Genomic DNA, 18,590 nt, shown 5'->3' with positions numbered 1-18,590 from the left:
TCCTGTCTGGAGAGGTGGGTTTGATGCTTACTCATAGGCCCACTCGAAATCTACTTGCACTAGATAATCATGAATATAAAATTCCAAGAAATATACAGAAGTAGGTAAAACTTTAGTACCTCGCATGGCAATGCAGGTAGGCAGAATGGCAACACACCTCATATCAGATTATTAAAATTTAAAAGTTGAATTGACTAACCAATAACGGCTTGTTAATGAATTGAAATCTGTCTGTTCTCTCAAGGACTACTATTCATATAACCCTGAGATTGTTACCCACATTTTACAGAATTTCAACTGAAGAGTTTGCTCAAATGTCACGAAACTCGTCGATACAATTAATTATATCACAGATTTTACAAAGACAGGCTGATCTGTTTTGGGGTTCCGGTGATGCTGTTTCACAAAATAGGCCTAACCAGTACACGCTGGTCTCACACTCCACCCCTGGCATATTACACTTGGAATGGCAGCAAAAATGGTTTATGCATGAGACAACTAATGGAAGTGGATGTTGTGGTTAGGCGGCCATACTTGCCTTTGCCTTGCAGCGAGGGTTGCGATGCACAAGTCGTCCTCGCGGGGCTGCTGCGCCCCTACTCGTCAGAAACAAAGGGTGAAACCAGAGGGGAGTGACAGGCGCCATTTTTTGTTTTGTCTATGATCCCTCCAATAAATTTATTATGTTTCATCAATACAAACCACAAACAGGCGAATTGAGAAAACTGAGATGTAGGCTACAATTCAGAGAAATTATCTGACAACAATCTCTTAACGCGCATTTTACTTCTCGTTAGCTGATGCTCATTATATCTGTATCTTACCGTTTCTGTAAAAATAAAGATATTATAAGCATCCGCTGATGAAAAAAGGAATGTGCGTGTTCGTGGTACATAAGTCTGCACGCACCTTAATTTCTCTGAATTGTAAATCTCAGAGAAATTTATTTAATCTCTCAAGGTTCGTACCGACTTAAGGTAGGCGCACACAGACCGTCATCGGATGGACGGTACGCATCGGACGGATCGGACGATTAGATTTGATGCATTGTTTCCAAGGTATGCGCACTCCAATATTGAAAACAATGCATCAAATCTAATCGTCCGATCCGTCCGATGCGTGCCGTCTGTCCGATGACGATCTGTGTGCGCCTACCTTTATGCGCCATGTACACGGCATTTCACTTTCTATCAGCTGATGCTATGCTTATTATATCTGTATTCGTAAACGGACTGTATGATACAGATTTATAATAGCATAAGCTGATGAGGAATGAAAAGCGCGTATTCGTGGCGCATAAGTCTGTAGGCACCATTAGAATTTCTTTTAATTTGGATTGATAAGCTTACATTTGTTATGTCTCATAAAAAGAAACTGCGAACTGCAGTAAGTTATTGAGAAAACTGGGAACCTTATACAACTCATAGGCCCATATGCACCAACTCTGGGCGGTGATATATCAGCTGTCCGTTTAAACCCGGAATGAAACACATTATAATAAATGCAGTCATATCTTCATGAAATCGTAGATTATCATCAAACCTAGGCTAAATGGTGCATATGACTCATAGAACGTCCGTCTCTCAGACGGATACAATAAGAATGTGTACAATAATATTTCATGTGAATTTATAATGTTTCATCAATAGGAATCGCAAAGAGATGAATCGTGAGAAATTGAGATGAGTGTACAACTCAGAGAACGTTGATCTCACAAGAATTTAGAAAATTTTAGTAAAGTGTAATCAAAATCCTATTTTGAACTTTTAAAATGATATCTAAATTTGGGAGAGAAATAGTACAAGGTGTATCCTTAGTTTTTCACTCCCAATCAGTGTTTCTTTGTAAAAAATATAAATGAATAATGACATAAATAATAAATTATACTGATATGGATTGGTTGATATTATGCCATCCGTAAAAACTACAAAGTGGATAATCAAGTAAAATTTTAATGTTTCCAATTTTCGAAGAATGTTTGTCTCTCAGAGTTTCTGGACATTGACTGAGAACTTTTGAAATGACTTGAGGAGATTTGATTCAAAAAGTTAAGATTTTTACAATTGCAATCAATTAATTTTAATTTCTCAACTCTCCAACGTACACAAGTGTCTTGTCGTCTTGTATCTAGTGAATTAGCAGAGCAGTGATTTCATGTCAGATAAGTCAGATTTCATGTAGTACAGCCCTATGATAGACAAGTTGACAAGTTGACAGACCTGTTTGATAAAATAGAGCTGACTGAGTGAGATTACACTCGTGGAAACTCTTATTTCCTCAGGGCTAGGAAAATTCTCAAGACAGGTGGTCATTAGAAGAGACGATTCACCATTAGACTAGATTCATTAGAAATAAGTTAATGGAAGCTTCACATCAGTAAATAAAGTAGAGAGTAATTATTATTTAATGAAAATCGCAAGTTAAATTCTGTAAATCACTCCAAAGACTTCAGCTACTGCACAGGACAATAGGATTAAAAGTTATTATTGATTTTTGGATAGCAACTCTTTTGAATTTTCATCTAGCTGTAAACTCTGCTGTCAATATTTGCAGTAGCAGAAGTCTTTGGGGTGGTTTACAGCATTTAAATTGGGCTTTTCGTTTGGTAATAGATACTTATCGATTGGCATTTGAATAAATGGAATTTCTCATCAATTTCCAGAAGTAAAGAGTTGTATAACCTATAAATAAAAAAAGTTACATGAATGAACAATATGTGAATCATTGATGAAAGGTTCATGAATGTTTAATGTGATGTAGGATAACAATAACATTTCTATAAACAGTAAACCATGATGAGATATCTTTTTGAACAGAATGTCATTTACATATTTATGTAGCGTACAACTATCTTGTTCGAAGATCATGCAATATTAGACTACATAAGATTGTCATGTAATCATTGAATTTGTCATGAATCATTGAGTCATTATCATCTTATAGCTTATCTTACAAATACATGGGTGACAGTCAACCATTACGTGATGAATTGAACTGAATGAAGTAGTAGAGCAGAGTGAATAATTCTTTCAGAATCGAGTTGGGCTCCTGTGTATAAGTAGACAAAATAAGAACCGAATGACGTATTTATGTAGATTGCACATAGTATAATGGTCAGTGGATTGAATTCATAGTATTTATGAACTCGCTAGCTTTCTTCATTTACCAAAACTTAAATTACATAAATTTTCTTTCTTGTTATTCACCCTGCGTTTAGCACGAGTATCTCTCACTGACTGTCTTCTCTCACTCATCTCCTCTCCCTAACTCACTATCATGAAAATATTAGGATGAAATATTATTTTTCTTGGAAACATGAAATTGAGGCTCTTTGAGGTTGGAAACAACCTACCACCCTCAGAATAATTTGTGAATAATATTGTATTATCGATTCCAACTGGAAAATGTTCATCTACCTCCATCAGTACTCTAATAATAATTATTATTATTGTAATTATAATAATAATTGGTATTATTATTATTAGTACTCTCACAGTACAGTATTAAAGAAAATTAATCAAAACTACTATAATATTATACTGCTATAAGCGTAAACTCAATGCAATGGGGATACATAATTGAGCATTAGTTCAATTAAATTACTTGATGAAGATTCGAGAACATTTTGCATGTATTCTATGTCGGGGACAAAGCTTTATGCAAATCGCAAAATTCACTTCTCGTATAGTGAGGTCAACGTTATAATGGCAGTGTAGGAAGATAGGAGAAAGGGTTCCAGATTTCAGCCTTGCCACCCAAACAGCTAATACTGGTATATCTGATGAATTTAACTGTTCATTATTGTTGAAAATAGTTAATAATATTTTATTTGTCAAGAATTTTTTTTTTGAAGATGTAATAATAAATTTTTATGATTGAGGTTAAATATTTTGTCAATTGGTTGAATTTCTGCATTGTTGATAAACGATGTGGCAACATCGCGAAGCGTGAAAGAGATAGCGCTATCTGCTTTGTCGACTGATAGACAAGGATAGCAACACCATTGCAAATCACACACTGCCATTATAACATGGACCTCACTATAGTTATGCATCAAGCAATTTCAGTGATTGGATTAAAAAAAAAATTGATTTCAACAAATTCAAATTCGAAATTCACACTGAATCTTTATATAATGTATGCCGAAGAACGTATACAAATAGAAACAATTATCACACGAGTTCTCGATAGTATGGAAAATTATCTTGCAATTACATGAGATATGATGAGTTTTCAACAAGAGTTGATTAGAGTTATGTGGAGGTGAGAAATTGTAGAATATATAATGCGTACTGTTTCATTGTATGATCTAGGATTGCAGTATAGGCATGCTACTACATAATGTATAACTGGGCTGTTGTAGCTTTTAGAATTCAACTAGTATAGTATTCACTATAGTGGTTCAATACTATACATCTGTATGTTCTATAGATGATAGAAGTACAGTAGTTATCATTGATCTACATGAGTGTAAAAAATCAAGGAATATAACCAATAAAATTCCTATATATTCCAAACATCTTTATTAAAATATGCTATACACACAAAAATAGGTAATATTTACAGGAACTCAACTTATAGTAATCAATAGTCTTTTTGAGCATTTCAGTCATTAAAATTCATACAATACATTTTACAAAATAATTCTAATAGTTTCAACGGAAAATAGTACAAAAATAGTTCAGAAAATCTATTAACAATCACAGAAATTTACTGGCACATACAGTTTGCATCATTGAACATCAGAAGAAATTTGAATTTTAGAGGAACAGAATAGTTCCAAGGAGCTGTAGGAAAAGTCTGAGAGGGTTTTGGTTTTCGATGTAATTTATCATCATTTCTTTGACTAGTTAAGACATTCTGTAAATGAATATTTTTTACTTAGATGAGACTATTCACAAACGGTGTCCTAAAAGCAGCCTAATTGATCATTTTTTTATTGTGTAGAGTAGATGCTAACATGATAGGCTGATAGATGGTGTGTTACATGCTTACAAAATTGAAATCAATTTACGCTAACATTAGAATAATTTGTATTAAGCTGTACTGATACAGTTCTTGAAATTATAAATCTTGAATAATCATAGTTCTCGAATAAATGGGCCAAATACATAACTCGTTTTTTCCATTCTTGCGGAAGGTTGTCACTATGGAGGCTAACTTTAGACTACTCCACAATCTTTATAATTCATATCTGCATAGCCACCTCTAATAGGCCTACCTGTATTAGAGGTGGGTATGATATATGCCAATAGATTGTGACATGAAATTCTTTATCATAGCCATTGATGATAACTATTATACACAGTACATGGCTACTCAAAATCACTTATTTACAATGTGTTTACAATAATATCACAAGAGGTAATTCTAAGATAAAGCTAACATATTTACTAATTTACAAAAGTCTCAACTGCTTTTTTATTGGGTAAAATACTGTGGTCATACTACATTTTCAAGCATCATACTAATATTACAAAGAAATTATCCATAAACGTAATTATAAAGGAAAAAGCACACATGTTTTGAAATCTATAGCCTACAATGACAAATAGAACTATCCTACAATATAGAATATCCATGAATCTTGGGAAGCTTGAATACCATTGAATGTATTTCACATAATATGATAATAGAGAATATCGTAAACATTCAATTGTAGGTACACAATTATTGGCTGGGTGGCAAACGAAGCTATCTGCTACACAAAATAATAATTATGGTTCCTGCGAATTTACGAGACTTTTTATCATAGACAAATAGAAATGAACATTCAGTATCTCTTGAAAAAAATGAGGCGAATTCCAAATAATTGAAGAGTTACACATTTATTTTGCACAAGCTATACTATTGTTGATATAAATTTTTAAGCTTTCTTATTTTTCAATAATTCTGGCTCTAGACGATCTGAACAATCTGAACAATAATATACCATCTTACAATAATAAAAGAATTCAAATTATACTCATTATACATGAATGATGTAATGGCCTACTGTATAGCATACGTGTTTTATGTTTTGATTCTATACTTTGACGCTAGGCTACACTATTTGATACAAATAACGTTTTGTACAACAACGTGTAAATGAAGAATTTGAATTGATTTTATTCGAATTTCTGACCAGGAAAATTATGCTTTTGACCTATTCAGCTGGAAACACGATCTAGATTTCTTTTCAATTAATTTAATTACTCGTACATAATACTAATTCAATTCAGCCGTTTCGTGAAAACTCTAACCTGAATGAATGTACACTCTAATCTCCGAAAAATGAGTACAAAAATAAAGCAGAATTAAAATTGGTATTCAAATTTTCATATTCTAGTGACAAATCATTTAATTTCCAAGGCTATTTTAAAGACCGGATCTTTAAAAGACCATGCCTATACCGTGGAAGTCAGAAGAAGAAGACAAATCACATTTACTTAATATCAATAGAGGATGTTACAATGATTTCCAGCCCAAAATTCTGAGTTAGTAGAACCATATTTACCTTGAATTTCATGAATCCCATCATCTCCTTAGCACGGACTAGAACGCAAATCTGAACAGTGATTAGCTGCTATCATTGACAGTAGGGGTAGAGATAGGGATAGAGCGCTATGGGCAGCGGTATGGGCTGAGGCATGTGAGTTCTGATGTGTTTTTTGAGGTGATCCTTTCTGCCGAACCTCTTTCCGCACGTCTGACACGAGAAGGGCCTTTGTCCGGTGTGAATCCGCTTGTGTCTCGTCAGCTCCTCGTTGCGTGTGAACTTCTTTCCGCATCCCTCAGCCTCGCATTTGAATGGCCGTTCACCTGTAGCATCACAAACAAAGCCACATATCAGTCTGGGTGTAGTTCAAAATTGAAAAGAACTGTCTGGTTTCTCTTTGTCGTTCGAAATCGAATAGAACTAGGGATGCACTATTCTCGGCACTTTGCAGAACGAGATCAAAAGGAACTGGGGACCTGTCAGTTGCTTGAAAAGATTCCAACAAAGTCAAAGTAATGCTCTATAATGGTGTCCACAATGTAAATAAGGGAACAAGTGCATTTTCGGGATTGACAAAATTTCTCTATGATAGATCCTACAAGATAAATAAGTGGACAAGTGATTTTCTGGTATGGCGAATATGTTTTGTATAGTAGTGGAGGTGAGAATGTTATGCTTTCTCCTATAGTTACGTGGATGAATATTCAAAGTAATGCTTCATAATGGGTTTCATATTGTAAATGAGGCAGCAAGTTCATTTCATTTGATAGGATATAAAATATTTTCGTGTTTCAGTTGAGATGAGGCTGTTGCATCTATTTAATGTAGAAATAAAATATTCTATTCTATTCAATGTGGAAGATATGTTTCGCTACAAATGTGTTTTGATAAGGATCTGGAAACCTCATACGGAAAATAGAAGGCTGATATGCCGATGAACCGCACACGCTCTCATTACATAGATTAATAATTACACTACATTGATAAAAAATGATTACACTACATTGATAAATAATTGATCCAGTTTAAAAAGCAGAGTATTTTTTCAAATACTAGTAATCATATAATATTTTTTATGTAGAAGATATAATAATTATGTAAAAGAGATATCCACGGCTAAACTCATTTATAAACAACGCATAAACATCACCATCAATTCTACTAATTTTATTAAACTCATTTCATTTTTCTCATCTGTAACATACGTGAAGCAGTGATCTGATTAGGCTGAACTGTCTCCTTCCAATCCTGATTTTTTTCTATTATTTATTTTTTGCTCAAAGTCTTGTATACAACACGGAGATTCGCATGAAGATGACGGGAATTGGAAAAATTTAAACTCGTGTTTAAATGGTTGAAATCGTTGCCGTCACCTTCTTGCGAATCGCTGTGGTAGGCCTATGCACACGGCTATTTAAAAAGATCAAATAAATAGGCAGTGGAGGTGAATAGATATTTACGATAACAATGTCCAATGTCCTACTGACTTACTGATAGAGAAACTTGGACAATCTTGTCAATTAAAAAAATATATGAACACCTCAAAAAATCTGTATTTTCAATCACGTACAAATTGCAAGACAGGAATTGAGATATTGAAATCTCAATCGACTTGAAAAATACTCAAGTTATTATGATTGCCAGTATTGTGAGAATATTATTATAAACAAAGTAGGCCTAAATATGTATTACATGAATATTAGGTTGAATTGGATGTGACACTCCAAGAATCTTCAATATCTGCAAGGTTCTAACCAAACTTCTATTCTATGAAACAAGGCATTCTTGTCCATCCCAATCCATTCTCTTACTTGTGAAATCCAACTTGAATAATAGGGCCTTATTTCTCATCAGAATTAGGCTAGTGGAGGTAGGCTTTCTCATACTTGAGATGTAGAAAACATATTTTTTCAATCAATCAGGCCTAACCAATCACGCTACAGAAAAGTTCTCAAAATACTGAAAAACGTTGTAGGAGCTTCCCCTGATGATATGAGAATATATCAACAATGATTTTAATTGGATTTTTTGGGTGCACCCGGCTACAATTATTATGTATCATTGTTTTGATAATCTATAATGATTATACACCAACGTTATAACTTTATGATTAACTTTCTACGAAAGTTATTGTACAAAAATTCCAACAATTGAGATTGGTATTTTCTTGTATGGTTGTATTTGTTGATATAAAGTAGTAATTTAACTAAGGATCGTTCATTACACAGCACCAAGCGGTGAAATCTAGTGACATCTATGATTGAAAAATAGCTGAAATGTATAGATAGTGAGTAACTCACCAGTATGAATTCGAACGTGTCCCTTGAGCTGTCCGTTGTTGCTGAAGCCGACCTGGCAATGCGGGCAGCGGAACTTCTTGGGACGCTGCTTGCCTTTAGCGGCCTGCGGTGGGTAGATCTCAGCAGCCAGAGCACTCCAGTAGGGGTCGAAAACGGGCGGTAGAAACGCAGCATGTCCCTGCAACATGCTGATGTCACTGTCAACATGTCCCTGCAACCTGCTGATGCTTGGCTATCAACATGTCCCTGCAATTTTCTGATGTCGTCACTATCAACATGACTGTGCAACCTGCTGATATTGTCGTCGGTATCAACATGTGCCTGCAATCGGCTATCTACATGTCCATGCAACCTGCTGATGTTTTCGCTATCAACATGTCCCTGCAATCTTCTGATGTCGTCACTATCAACATGACTGTGCAACCTGCTGATATTGTCGTCGGTATCAACATGTGCCTGCAATCGGCTATCAACATGTCCCTGCAACCTGCTGATGTTTTCGCTATCAATATGTCCCTGCAATCTGCTGCTGTTGTCGCTATCAGCATGCTGATACCACAGCTGATCGGCTGCTAGCGACGACTGCTGACTGCTGACATCCTCGGCCTCGACTGGACTCCTTGATTCTTCCTTCAAAGACTCCTTTTTCAATTCCCTAACACTTGTAGCCCACGGGCGAAAGATTGATGATTCCTTGGTTGCCATCACCATTTTGCTGTTGAATATAAGTCTAGATTTCACAACTTTGTACAACTTTGATTTCACAAATATTCGGTATAATTTTGGTTCACAACACGTACTTATTGGAGGTCACAAAGAGTCAATGAAAACTGAAGTCATCGCGTATGTGGTCGAATGATCCTAGATTCCTAGGAAATTGAAGCCAATAAGAATGTTCAGTTCAAGTAAATTATGTTTCAGAAGCTTCGTGAATTAATAGTTTATTTTATTGAAAAATCAGTCTCTGTGAGCCAGTTAAACGTGGAGGACAACTATATTTTTAAAAAAGTTTATAGAATCTTTAGAATATGACTATTTTGGATCTTTCAATAAGATCCTTCAGAACTTTCTTAAAGATAATTATCACACTGGTTGAAGTTTTGGAGTTCTAATGAAAACTGTCACTTTCTTAAAAATAATGTCTGTTTATGAATTTTGATAAACTATTAACATTTAAAGTGATCAAATTGTGTACGATGTTTTATAACTAACTCAATAAAAACTGTTTGTAGGAGATGTGCGTGGTAGCGCGTCAAGTCGTGGAGTGTTAGGCACTTGAGAGAGTTTATGATGTGTTGAGGTTCACCTGTGGACTGGCCGGCCTCTTCAGACTGAATGACTTCTAGCCCAGAACAGCCCCTGAATCGGAGGAGGCTCAACATAATAGCATTAAGGGCTTCGACCCTCCCTCCTCTTGTCCGATACAAGATGAATCGTTCGCGATACCACCACCAGCCAGAGGGGTAATTTGACTGGGGCCATTTTGATCCCCTGCTTCCATTCCCCTTATCTTCGTCATTCACCCCGATAACCGAACGCTGAATCATCCATCAAAAGCATTTGCATATTTTGCACCGCTTGTCAATGCGTCATTTAAAAATAGAAATTAGGCAAACGTTACGCCCAGAGTAACGCGTGTATTGAAATGAGATCATTATACGGCTCAAACTGTTGTCTAGACGTTTACTATGTGCATAACAGGGCAGAGGCCCGATTCTTTGACGTATGCGAATGTCTATTAAATATACATTGACCTTACATTAGTTTCAGTTTCAATCTTCACGGATAAAACTCTTCAGCTGAGCATCTGCTACTGTGCTGCATTCATGAGTAGAATATTAAAATCTTCCAAATATCGTGTAGTATCAAGTATCTAATATTATTATAATAGCCTCCTCCCTTGCAAATGAGAGAGATACTCCATGTAGTCTATTGGAAAACTTTCAATAGAAGTAAAATTCTCAAATCTAGGAACAAACAACACTAAGCACACAGATCAATCAAATGATTCAGTTCGATCATTTTTATCAGTGTATTTTACGTGTAAATTATCCAATAGACTACCAAAATTGTTTTCCAATTGATGTAAACGCTGGATTAAACTACCATAACTTACCAAAATTTGAAGTATATCATCCTATACTTTCAAAAGTCTATTTATAACGATGAGTTTTAGTTAGACAATGGTGTAGATAATTCTCTTCGCTATCACCAAGTATGTCAGGAGTGACGTCTATTCCTAGTATGGATCCGAAAAATGAATTATACATGAAAACAAAACTATCATCAAATAGTATATTCTCGATACGGTGATGACCTAAGAGAATTTAGAAACAGGTCTACTTTTTGTACTAGACTAATAGACATGTTAAGTAGAATATTGTTTAAACTACCAACTATCTGACTATATTATTCATTCATTATCATTGCATAGCGATTTATAGTGACGAAAATTAAGTATTGAAAATTTTCAACCAGACTATTTGGCTACTGTCTATCAAACTTTTATTGACTGAACCAGAAGCAAGCAATATTTTTTTGAATGGCTCTCTCTATGTGTATTGCAAGCGTGTAATCCACTACCTCCCGAGTAGAATCCTTTCAGAATCTGATTTAAAATTGTACAAAAGTCTCTCTTAGTTTTGAAATACTTGACACGTCTTGGACTACCTTGAATCCAGATTATAACAGCGAGACTCTGCCAATCCTCATATCTAGAGATCAATGCATTCTTCAAAGACAAGCTTTTCTAAAGGAATAAACAAATATCCCAATCCTGAATTAGGAATAGGGAGACACTGATTGATCCTCGGTTGATCGCTTGCTGCTTCTGAAGGAGAGATGACGGAGCTGAAAGGGAAAAAGGGGACAGCCAAAATGAGATTCACTATCAACTGTCAGCATTAACTGGAAGTAAACTCAATGCTCCCCGATCAACCAATGCTGACAGGAGTATAATGCGAATTTCTCCGAGCTGAAACGAGAGAAGGGAGACGTCTGAAGTCAGGTTCACTTTTATACTGACAGTATTAACTGGGAGTTGATTCAATGCTTCCCAATCATTCAATGGTGACACTAGTCCAATGTGAATCTCACTATAGCTTATAGTGGGTTATCTATTGCAGAGATGCCACAGTGTCTCAACTCGTGTCGTCCGAACTGCGATGATCAATCACTATTTGTCCTGCTCTGACAGCAAGACTAACTGCTTTTCTGACTCTGAGCATGTCTACGAAGACCCTCCGCACAGTTCTCATCATCTGATTCTTGAAGACTCTTGAAGACTCTTCATTGAATAACGCAATCCAGCATTTAGTCCGATATTGAACTATCTCACAAACTTCTAGCAGACCTTATATTTGCACAAAATATTTCATTGTGCTCAAGCTTGTGTTTAGCGGTGGAGTTTTGACGGATCCCCGAATAGAACTTGTTTGAATGAATGTATGTAATGTTTGAATGAACTTGATTGAATGAATGAATAGAAACGTTTGAATGGAGTGTATGTTCAACATTATAAAAGAATGAATGAATTTGACGGAGGTGAAGGAGGAACTATGGCAAAACGTCTCATCCCCACTTCTTTGAATGGAATAAAATTCGTGAGTAGAATGGAAAGAATTTGGTCTAAATTATGTGAGTTTTCATTGTTCGATTTTTTCCTGGATCTCAATAAAATTGAATGTGGATGTCAGCCAGCATCGTGCAATTGAAGACTTGGTTCGAATGTGTGTGTTACCATAGTCCAATTTATAGACCTGATTACATTTTTGAATTTTTATAAGACATTCTAGAGGATCCCTAGCGGTTCTTAAAGATATGCGGCATGCTAATCAAATTGCTATCTCAGTAGAGATCGTAACCCCTTACTGGGAATGAGACTGAGTTTGAGTGATAAATTTATAAATTAAAATGTAAATCTGAGTACCCTTTTGAAAATTATATTCAAAAGTAGCCCTAAAGAAAAGAAGACAAGATATGCCATACTTGATGTATTTTTACTTTCCTTGCCCTACTACCATAGGTAAGGAAAGTATTGCTTTCCAAAAAAAATTAAGGTACCCCAATTTCAAGTTTTCTATACGTTTCAAGGTCCCCTGAGTCCAAAAACATGATTTTTGGGTAATGGTCTGTGTGTTTGTGTGTATGTGTGTGTGTGTGTATGTGTGTGTGTGTGTGTGTATGTGTGTATGTCTGTGAACACGATAACTCCATTCCTAATCAACCGATTGACTTGACATTTTAAACTTAAGGTCCTTATACCATGAGGACCCGACAATAAGAAATTCAATAAAATTCAATCCAAGATGGCGGAAAAAATGGCGGATAATTACTAAAAAACCATGTTTTTCACGTTTTTCTCGAAAATGACTCTAACGATTTTCTTCAAATTTATACCATGGATAGCTATTTATAAGCCCTATCAACTGAAATGAGTCTCATTTCTGGGAAAATTTCAGGAGCTCCGTAATATTCTTGAGAAAAATGGCGGATAATGACTAAAAAGCCATGTTTTTCACGGTTTTCTCGAAAACGGCTCTAACGATTTCCTTCAAATTTATACCATGGATAGCTATCTATAAACCCTATCAACTGACATGAGTCTCATTTCTGTGAAAATTGCAGGAGCTCCGTAATATTTCTGAGATAAATGACAGTTACCAAAAAACCATGTTTTTCACGATTCTCTCAAAAACGGCTCTAACGATTTTTTTCAAATCCATACCCTGTATAGTTATTTTAGCTCTATCAACTGACATGAGTCTTTTTCCTGGGGTACTAATGGGGGGTCCACCCAATCCTTGAGAAATGGACTTTGTAACCTCCTTCTCGTGCATGAGGTAGGTAGGAACACGGTTTTTACTTTTTCTTCTTCCATATACCGTGGGTAGGTAGAGCAGTTTATAAAAAGAACACAGTCGTAGTCAAGATATTTCATCTGTAGAACAGCTGTTTTGACGAATTTCAAAAAAAAAACATCGAATTTCACAATATTTACATAAAGGAAAAAGTACTCTGAAAACAATTGTATATACACATATACAGAAGTCTGATCGTAGTTGCAAATATGTTGCCGTCAATCGTCATTATGTTTTTCTCCTAAATTATTCTCGTTTGATATTGAGGCTTAGGTTTATTTAGCGAACTATATTGGAAATTTTAAGGTAGGGTTATAAAAAGGGCACTTTGTTCCGTGGATGTTTTTTTTACAAGAGAAATATTTGATCAAATAAGGGAAAGGTTTTTAAGCGAAAATAGATGTAAAATTTTAAATAGTTCAATGAGCAAGGAAAGTTGTGTGAGTGTACCACACCAGATTTTTTAGAATGCAGTTTTTACTTTCAAGAACTAACATATATTGATTATTCAGCTATGCAATATTTATTGTATACAGTCGTACATCATTTATACAGCTCTTTCGTTTTATTTCTATGCTCTCAAAAAAATGATGTATGAAACGTTTCTCCACCATCTCTTACAAACTGTATGAATTCATGTTAAAAACTGTTGACTTATACTGAATTGGTAATTTTCAATCAAATTAGGAATTTCTGAGAGGAAATCCTACGTTTTCAAACTGATATAATATATATTTCTCCCAACTTATTGAGCTCAAAATGTGCAATATTTCATGTTTCAATAAATGCCATTACTACTTGTTCCATAATATTATCATACTACATATTTCATTTTACACAGCATAATTAAACCTTTAGTTTTCCAAAGAATTTTTCATGGTGAAGAGTAATTAGCGGAAAAATCAAACCAATAATTGCACCAATTATTGGAGAGGTGCCAGAGCATTTATCACTTTTTCATTTCAAAATGCATTTAATTATAAAATTTTCCTTCAAAGGACAGGAAGAGGAAACACTTGAGTACAAGTCTTGAAATGTGTAAGGAAAGAAGAAATAATTTGAGTGACAATTTTATGAAAAAAAAATTATGAGTTCACAATTTTCATTATATAACAATATAGAACTTCCAATAATAATGTCAAGTACAACTTATTAACATTGTATAACGTTAATCGATTAATGTCATCAACTCCATACAAGGATAATTTAAAACTTCCTTGATATTGTCTCATAATAAAAAAAAAAACTTGAGTGAACAAAACAATTATTCGAAGTTCAACTACCTCGTTATCAACTCCTCTACTCATCACAAATATAACTCGAAACTTCCTTGATTGCCAGTTTCATAATTTTTCCTTAATTAGTCACTTTATAGCTTCGGTAAACACACTCAATGCTCGTTCTTGCTTGTGATTTTCTTTACTTCTTATACGCATCTAGTCACAGGAGCATCATATCCGCTTGAGAGATCTGGTCAATTCGTACGATATTCGTTACTTTTTGCGAATTTCATTAAAAAAGCGTGAGATGTGACACATGTGCATGCATCTGCCGTGTGCACTCTAGTGTGAAGTGGCGGTGATCGACGCCGAAATTTCCTCAAAACTGGATTCCCACAACTCTGTCATTGGCTGTGATCGATCACTCACTCGCCCTAATTGCGTCATTGTTGCATTTTCATGCAAAAATGATCGTTGACAATGATCGAAGCTCGACAATTCTTGTCAACTGCGCTTACTTCCGGAGTTCCGGTTATGACGTCATAACTGATGTTCCAACTAATTTCAATATTGAGTTGGTTACGATCACCGATCACAGGGTTCTTTGATGGAGTTTATTTTTGCTGAGGGTGACGCTCACATGACCTCCAGGCTTGTGCGTGGGTAATGAGACGGATGGTAATGAGAGTTGATCAGTGGAAATCCATGTCAGCTGCGTGGTAACTTGGGGTGGAAAATTACGGATTAGAAAATTTCACTGGAAAATGAGGATATAACATACCCTATGCTAAAAATTATTGAAAAATTGAACATAGCTTGTAGCTTGAACAATAAAAGTAGCTCTAGAGATTATATAATGCAAATTAAAACATAGTCTAGAACCATAAAAGACTGTGACAGAAAACTGTAGAAAGACTATAATCACATCGGTTGGATCAGATACTATTAGATTTGATGAACAATTTGAATTAGGCCACATGGTACTGTAAGAAATTACAGGATCACTGAATCGCTGATTAAGGCTATGTACTTGGCATTGAAAAGTTTTGAATTGCTCTAAGTATTTTTCATGGATCTGCCACATGAAAAGTTTCATTGTTCCATCTGAGTTTCATTGTTCCATCTGTGTTTCATTGTTCCATCTGAGTTTCATTGTTCCATCTGAGTTTCCATCGATTCATTCAGCCTTGTAATATTATTTAAAAGTTTCAAAATAAGATTAATTCCATTTACAAGATGTGAATAAGCTACCCAAGACAACTTTAGAGATATTCCAAGTATTGTTTTCAGGTTTCCAGGGTATTCTTGTGTTAACATCTGTTTGCTTATTCCAGATTCCTTGTGGTATTGGTATCAAACTACTGTATTCTAATTTTGTATTTTATTCGCACAGTAACTATTGGATTATCATGTCAGCATATCAACTCAACAATGAATTCATTCGATAAATTTCAGCTTTCATTTTTGTATCTCTGTTTGCTTCTACATAGCCGTTATAGGCCTACTATAAACCGATACCCTCAGTACCATATTATTACAATAATGCCTAGTGGGCTGATTCAGAGGCCAGCTCATAGCCCATCAAACAAGTAAACTGCAAAACCAATAATTCATCATTGGGGTTTGTCTATTGGTTGCTTTTTATGCAGGAAGGAAGCGCGCGCAGCGGTAAGTGAATTACAAAAAGTAATTTTTTCATCCGATTTTCGTGGCCCTGCTTTCGGTGGTAAGATTTGTGGTCTAGTTGATGTGATGTGCTAGTGGGGGGGGGTGGTGAAGAAGGGTGGTGGAGATTTTTATATCGCCTACATTGTCGCTGCTACCGGACACAATGGGGGTCCTTCGAGTACAATAACTCTGAATTTATGAAGAGTTTATGATATTAAAGAGGAGCGTGCTGTGATGAGAGAGATAGAAAGAGAGAGATTGAGTGAGTGATATTGATAGTCCAGTTCTTGGTCGGCAGCTGCATGAATACTTGGGACTTTTCGCATTGTATTTGAGTTATGATTGGTCTCTGCGGTTCTCAACAACATCTGTGGACCCGGAATACATAATTAGCTACCTAGAATGGCGGCTTGTGATTGGTCGAGCGAGGGGGGCACACTGGAGGGGCGAGGAGGCGTGGTATCACGTGACCGGCAAACAATAAGGGTGCCTCTTCAAGCGTAATGAATGAAATCAATGGCACAGATAGGGTTTGATTCTCCCCCGATTCTTCTTATTCTCTCACAGCACTTGAATTCATCCCCACTGACACGGCTGACAAGAAACAAGAGAATAAAATCCAGAAACAGCGTAGCCTACGATAACGCAACGCAACCGACAATTGCTAACAGAATTGGGGTGTCAGATTACACAACTTTTCCATTCAAACATTATTATCAGTATTTATAAACAATTTCAAGTACTGTTTCAGCCAAAAAGGTTTTGGTTGATTTCATCCACAATCAAAATATCCATATATCATGATTCATGAATCAATATCAGAATATTGTTAATCAGGATACTACAGTCGTTATAATTGATTTACCATAGCTGAGAAAAATCTTGGAATAGTTTTCTAATACTGTCCTATCAAGCTATCATATCAAGGAATCACGATAATTTACAATATTAAAATCACAGACTAATTCTATACTACACTACAGTAGTACACAGGTACTACACTAATAACAGTAATAGGTCTACACTAACTCAGGTTTTAAGGATTTGGTAAATTAAATAAGCACTGTCACACTGTCATTTGCATTAGTATGAAATTATATGTCATCGAATTATACTCGTTTAGTAGAAGTGATTTTGTTTTCAATTGTGGGCTTATTCTCTCCTCAATTTGATGATCAAATAACATAGAGTCTCCTTCGTATCATACATATCGTACAAAGAGGGAACATTTGCATACATCTAGTTTGACCTTAATTTAAACTAGTAGTTCAGAGAACAGTAGAATTCGCTACACTCACTAAAATCACTATTGACACACGCCCGCCTATTCACATACAAATTGGATTTAGAGTATAATGATATAAATGCAATAGGATCGGTGGAGGACGCTGAGAAATAGAAGTTCTTTATATTCTTGAGCTAGGATGCGAGGTTAAAAAGATAAGAAATCTGAAACTTGAAAAAAAATGCACTCTCAGGGTGAGAAATTGAAGTCCATGACAGTTTTTAATTGGATTTGAAATGCAGTTCTTGGCTTCTTCACTGTGCTATTTTCATGTAAAATTTTGTTTCGAATGGTCAAGTAAATCCATCCAATCTTTAGTTCAGAATGGGACCATTCTCCTTAACTTGTCAGAATAGTAACAGTCTACTTTACTACTTGTAAAGGGTTGGAAGTGAACTGATTGACACCTTTGCAACTTGATAAACTGTCAACTGAAACACGGTCACGCATTGACACCTTCGTCAGTGACTGACGTTTTTAAAATTGTTAAGCCTTTTAAAAGTTCATTGTCTCTTTTGTAAGATCCCAAGCCCTTCTACTGGTCACCTTTTACTGAACCCTTTCACTTTCAAACTTAATTTTCTCCTCAATGGGGAGTTATAGGGGTCAGTTACAGGCCCATATTTTGTTATTATAAGTTCTGTAAGGGGTAGCCTGTTCTAGATTGTGCCACTAGTTTACCTTCAAATAAATAAGGACATCAAAGTTATAGAGGGTTGAAAGCTCAGAACTCTAATATTCAATATGAGGAGTAGCATTTTATCATATATATGAACTAAG

The 18,590-nt window shown here is 35.4% G+C and overlaps 1 protein-coding gene across 1 annotated transcript; it reads right to left on the bottom strand.

The window, feature by feature from the left end:
* Positions 1–4,512: 4,512 nt before the first annotated feature.
* LOC111049262 (zinc finger protein Xfin-like) lies at positions 4,513–10,148 on the bottom strand. Its single transcript, XM_039423236.1, has 3 exons — positions 9,131–10,148; positions 8,779–8,996; positions 4,513–6,801 (listed from the first exon to the last, which is right to left on the bottom strand). Exons 1-3 carry the CDS (start codon positions 9,487–9,489, stop codon positions 6,569–6,571), a joined length of 810 nt encoding a protein of 269 aa, XP_039279170.1. The 5' UTR covers positions 9,490–10,148; the 3' UTR covers positions 4,513–6,568.
* Between the last annotated feature and the right edge of the window lie 8,442 nt (positions 10,149–18,590).

The sequence above is a fragment of the Nilaparvata lugens genome, chromosome 3, assembly GCF_014356525.2.
Source record: "Nilaparvata lugens isolate BPH chromosome 3, ASM1435652v1, whole genome shotgun sequence".
In the NCBI taxonomy this organism is placed as follows: domain Eukaryota; kingdom Metazoa; phylum Arthropoda; class Insecta; order Hemiptera; family Delphacidae; genus Nilaparvata; species Nilaparvata lugens.
Note: the sequence above shows the minus strand (reverse complement) of the source record. Positions and strands in the feature narration are given on the sequence as shown.

What these genes read in the sequence shown, in the direction of transcription:
- LOC111049262 (XM_039423236.1), bottom strand. Translation starts at nt 9,489, where the DNA reads ATGGTGATGGCAACCAAGGAATCATCAATCTTTCGCCCGTGGGCTACA. An exon ending in GATAGCGAAAACATCAGCAG is followed by an intron (nt 8,997 to 9,130) that starts GTTGCATGGACA and finishes AAGCATCAGCAG; the next exon opens with GTTGCAGGGACATGTTGACA. An exon ending in ACACGTTCGAATTCATACTG is followed by an intron (nt 6,802 to 8,778) that starts GTGAGTTACTCA and finishes GTGATGCTACAG; the next exon opens with GTGAACGGCCATTCAAATGC.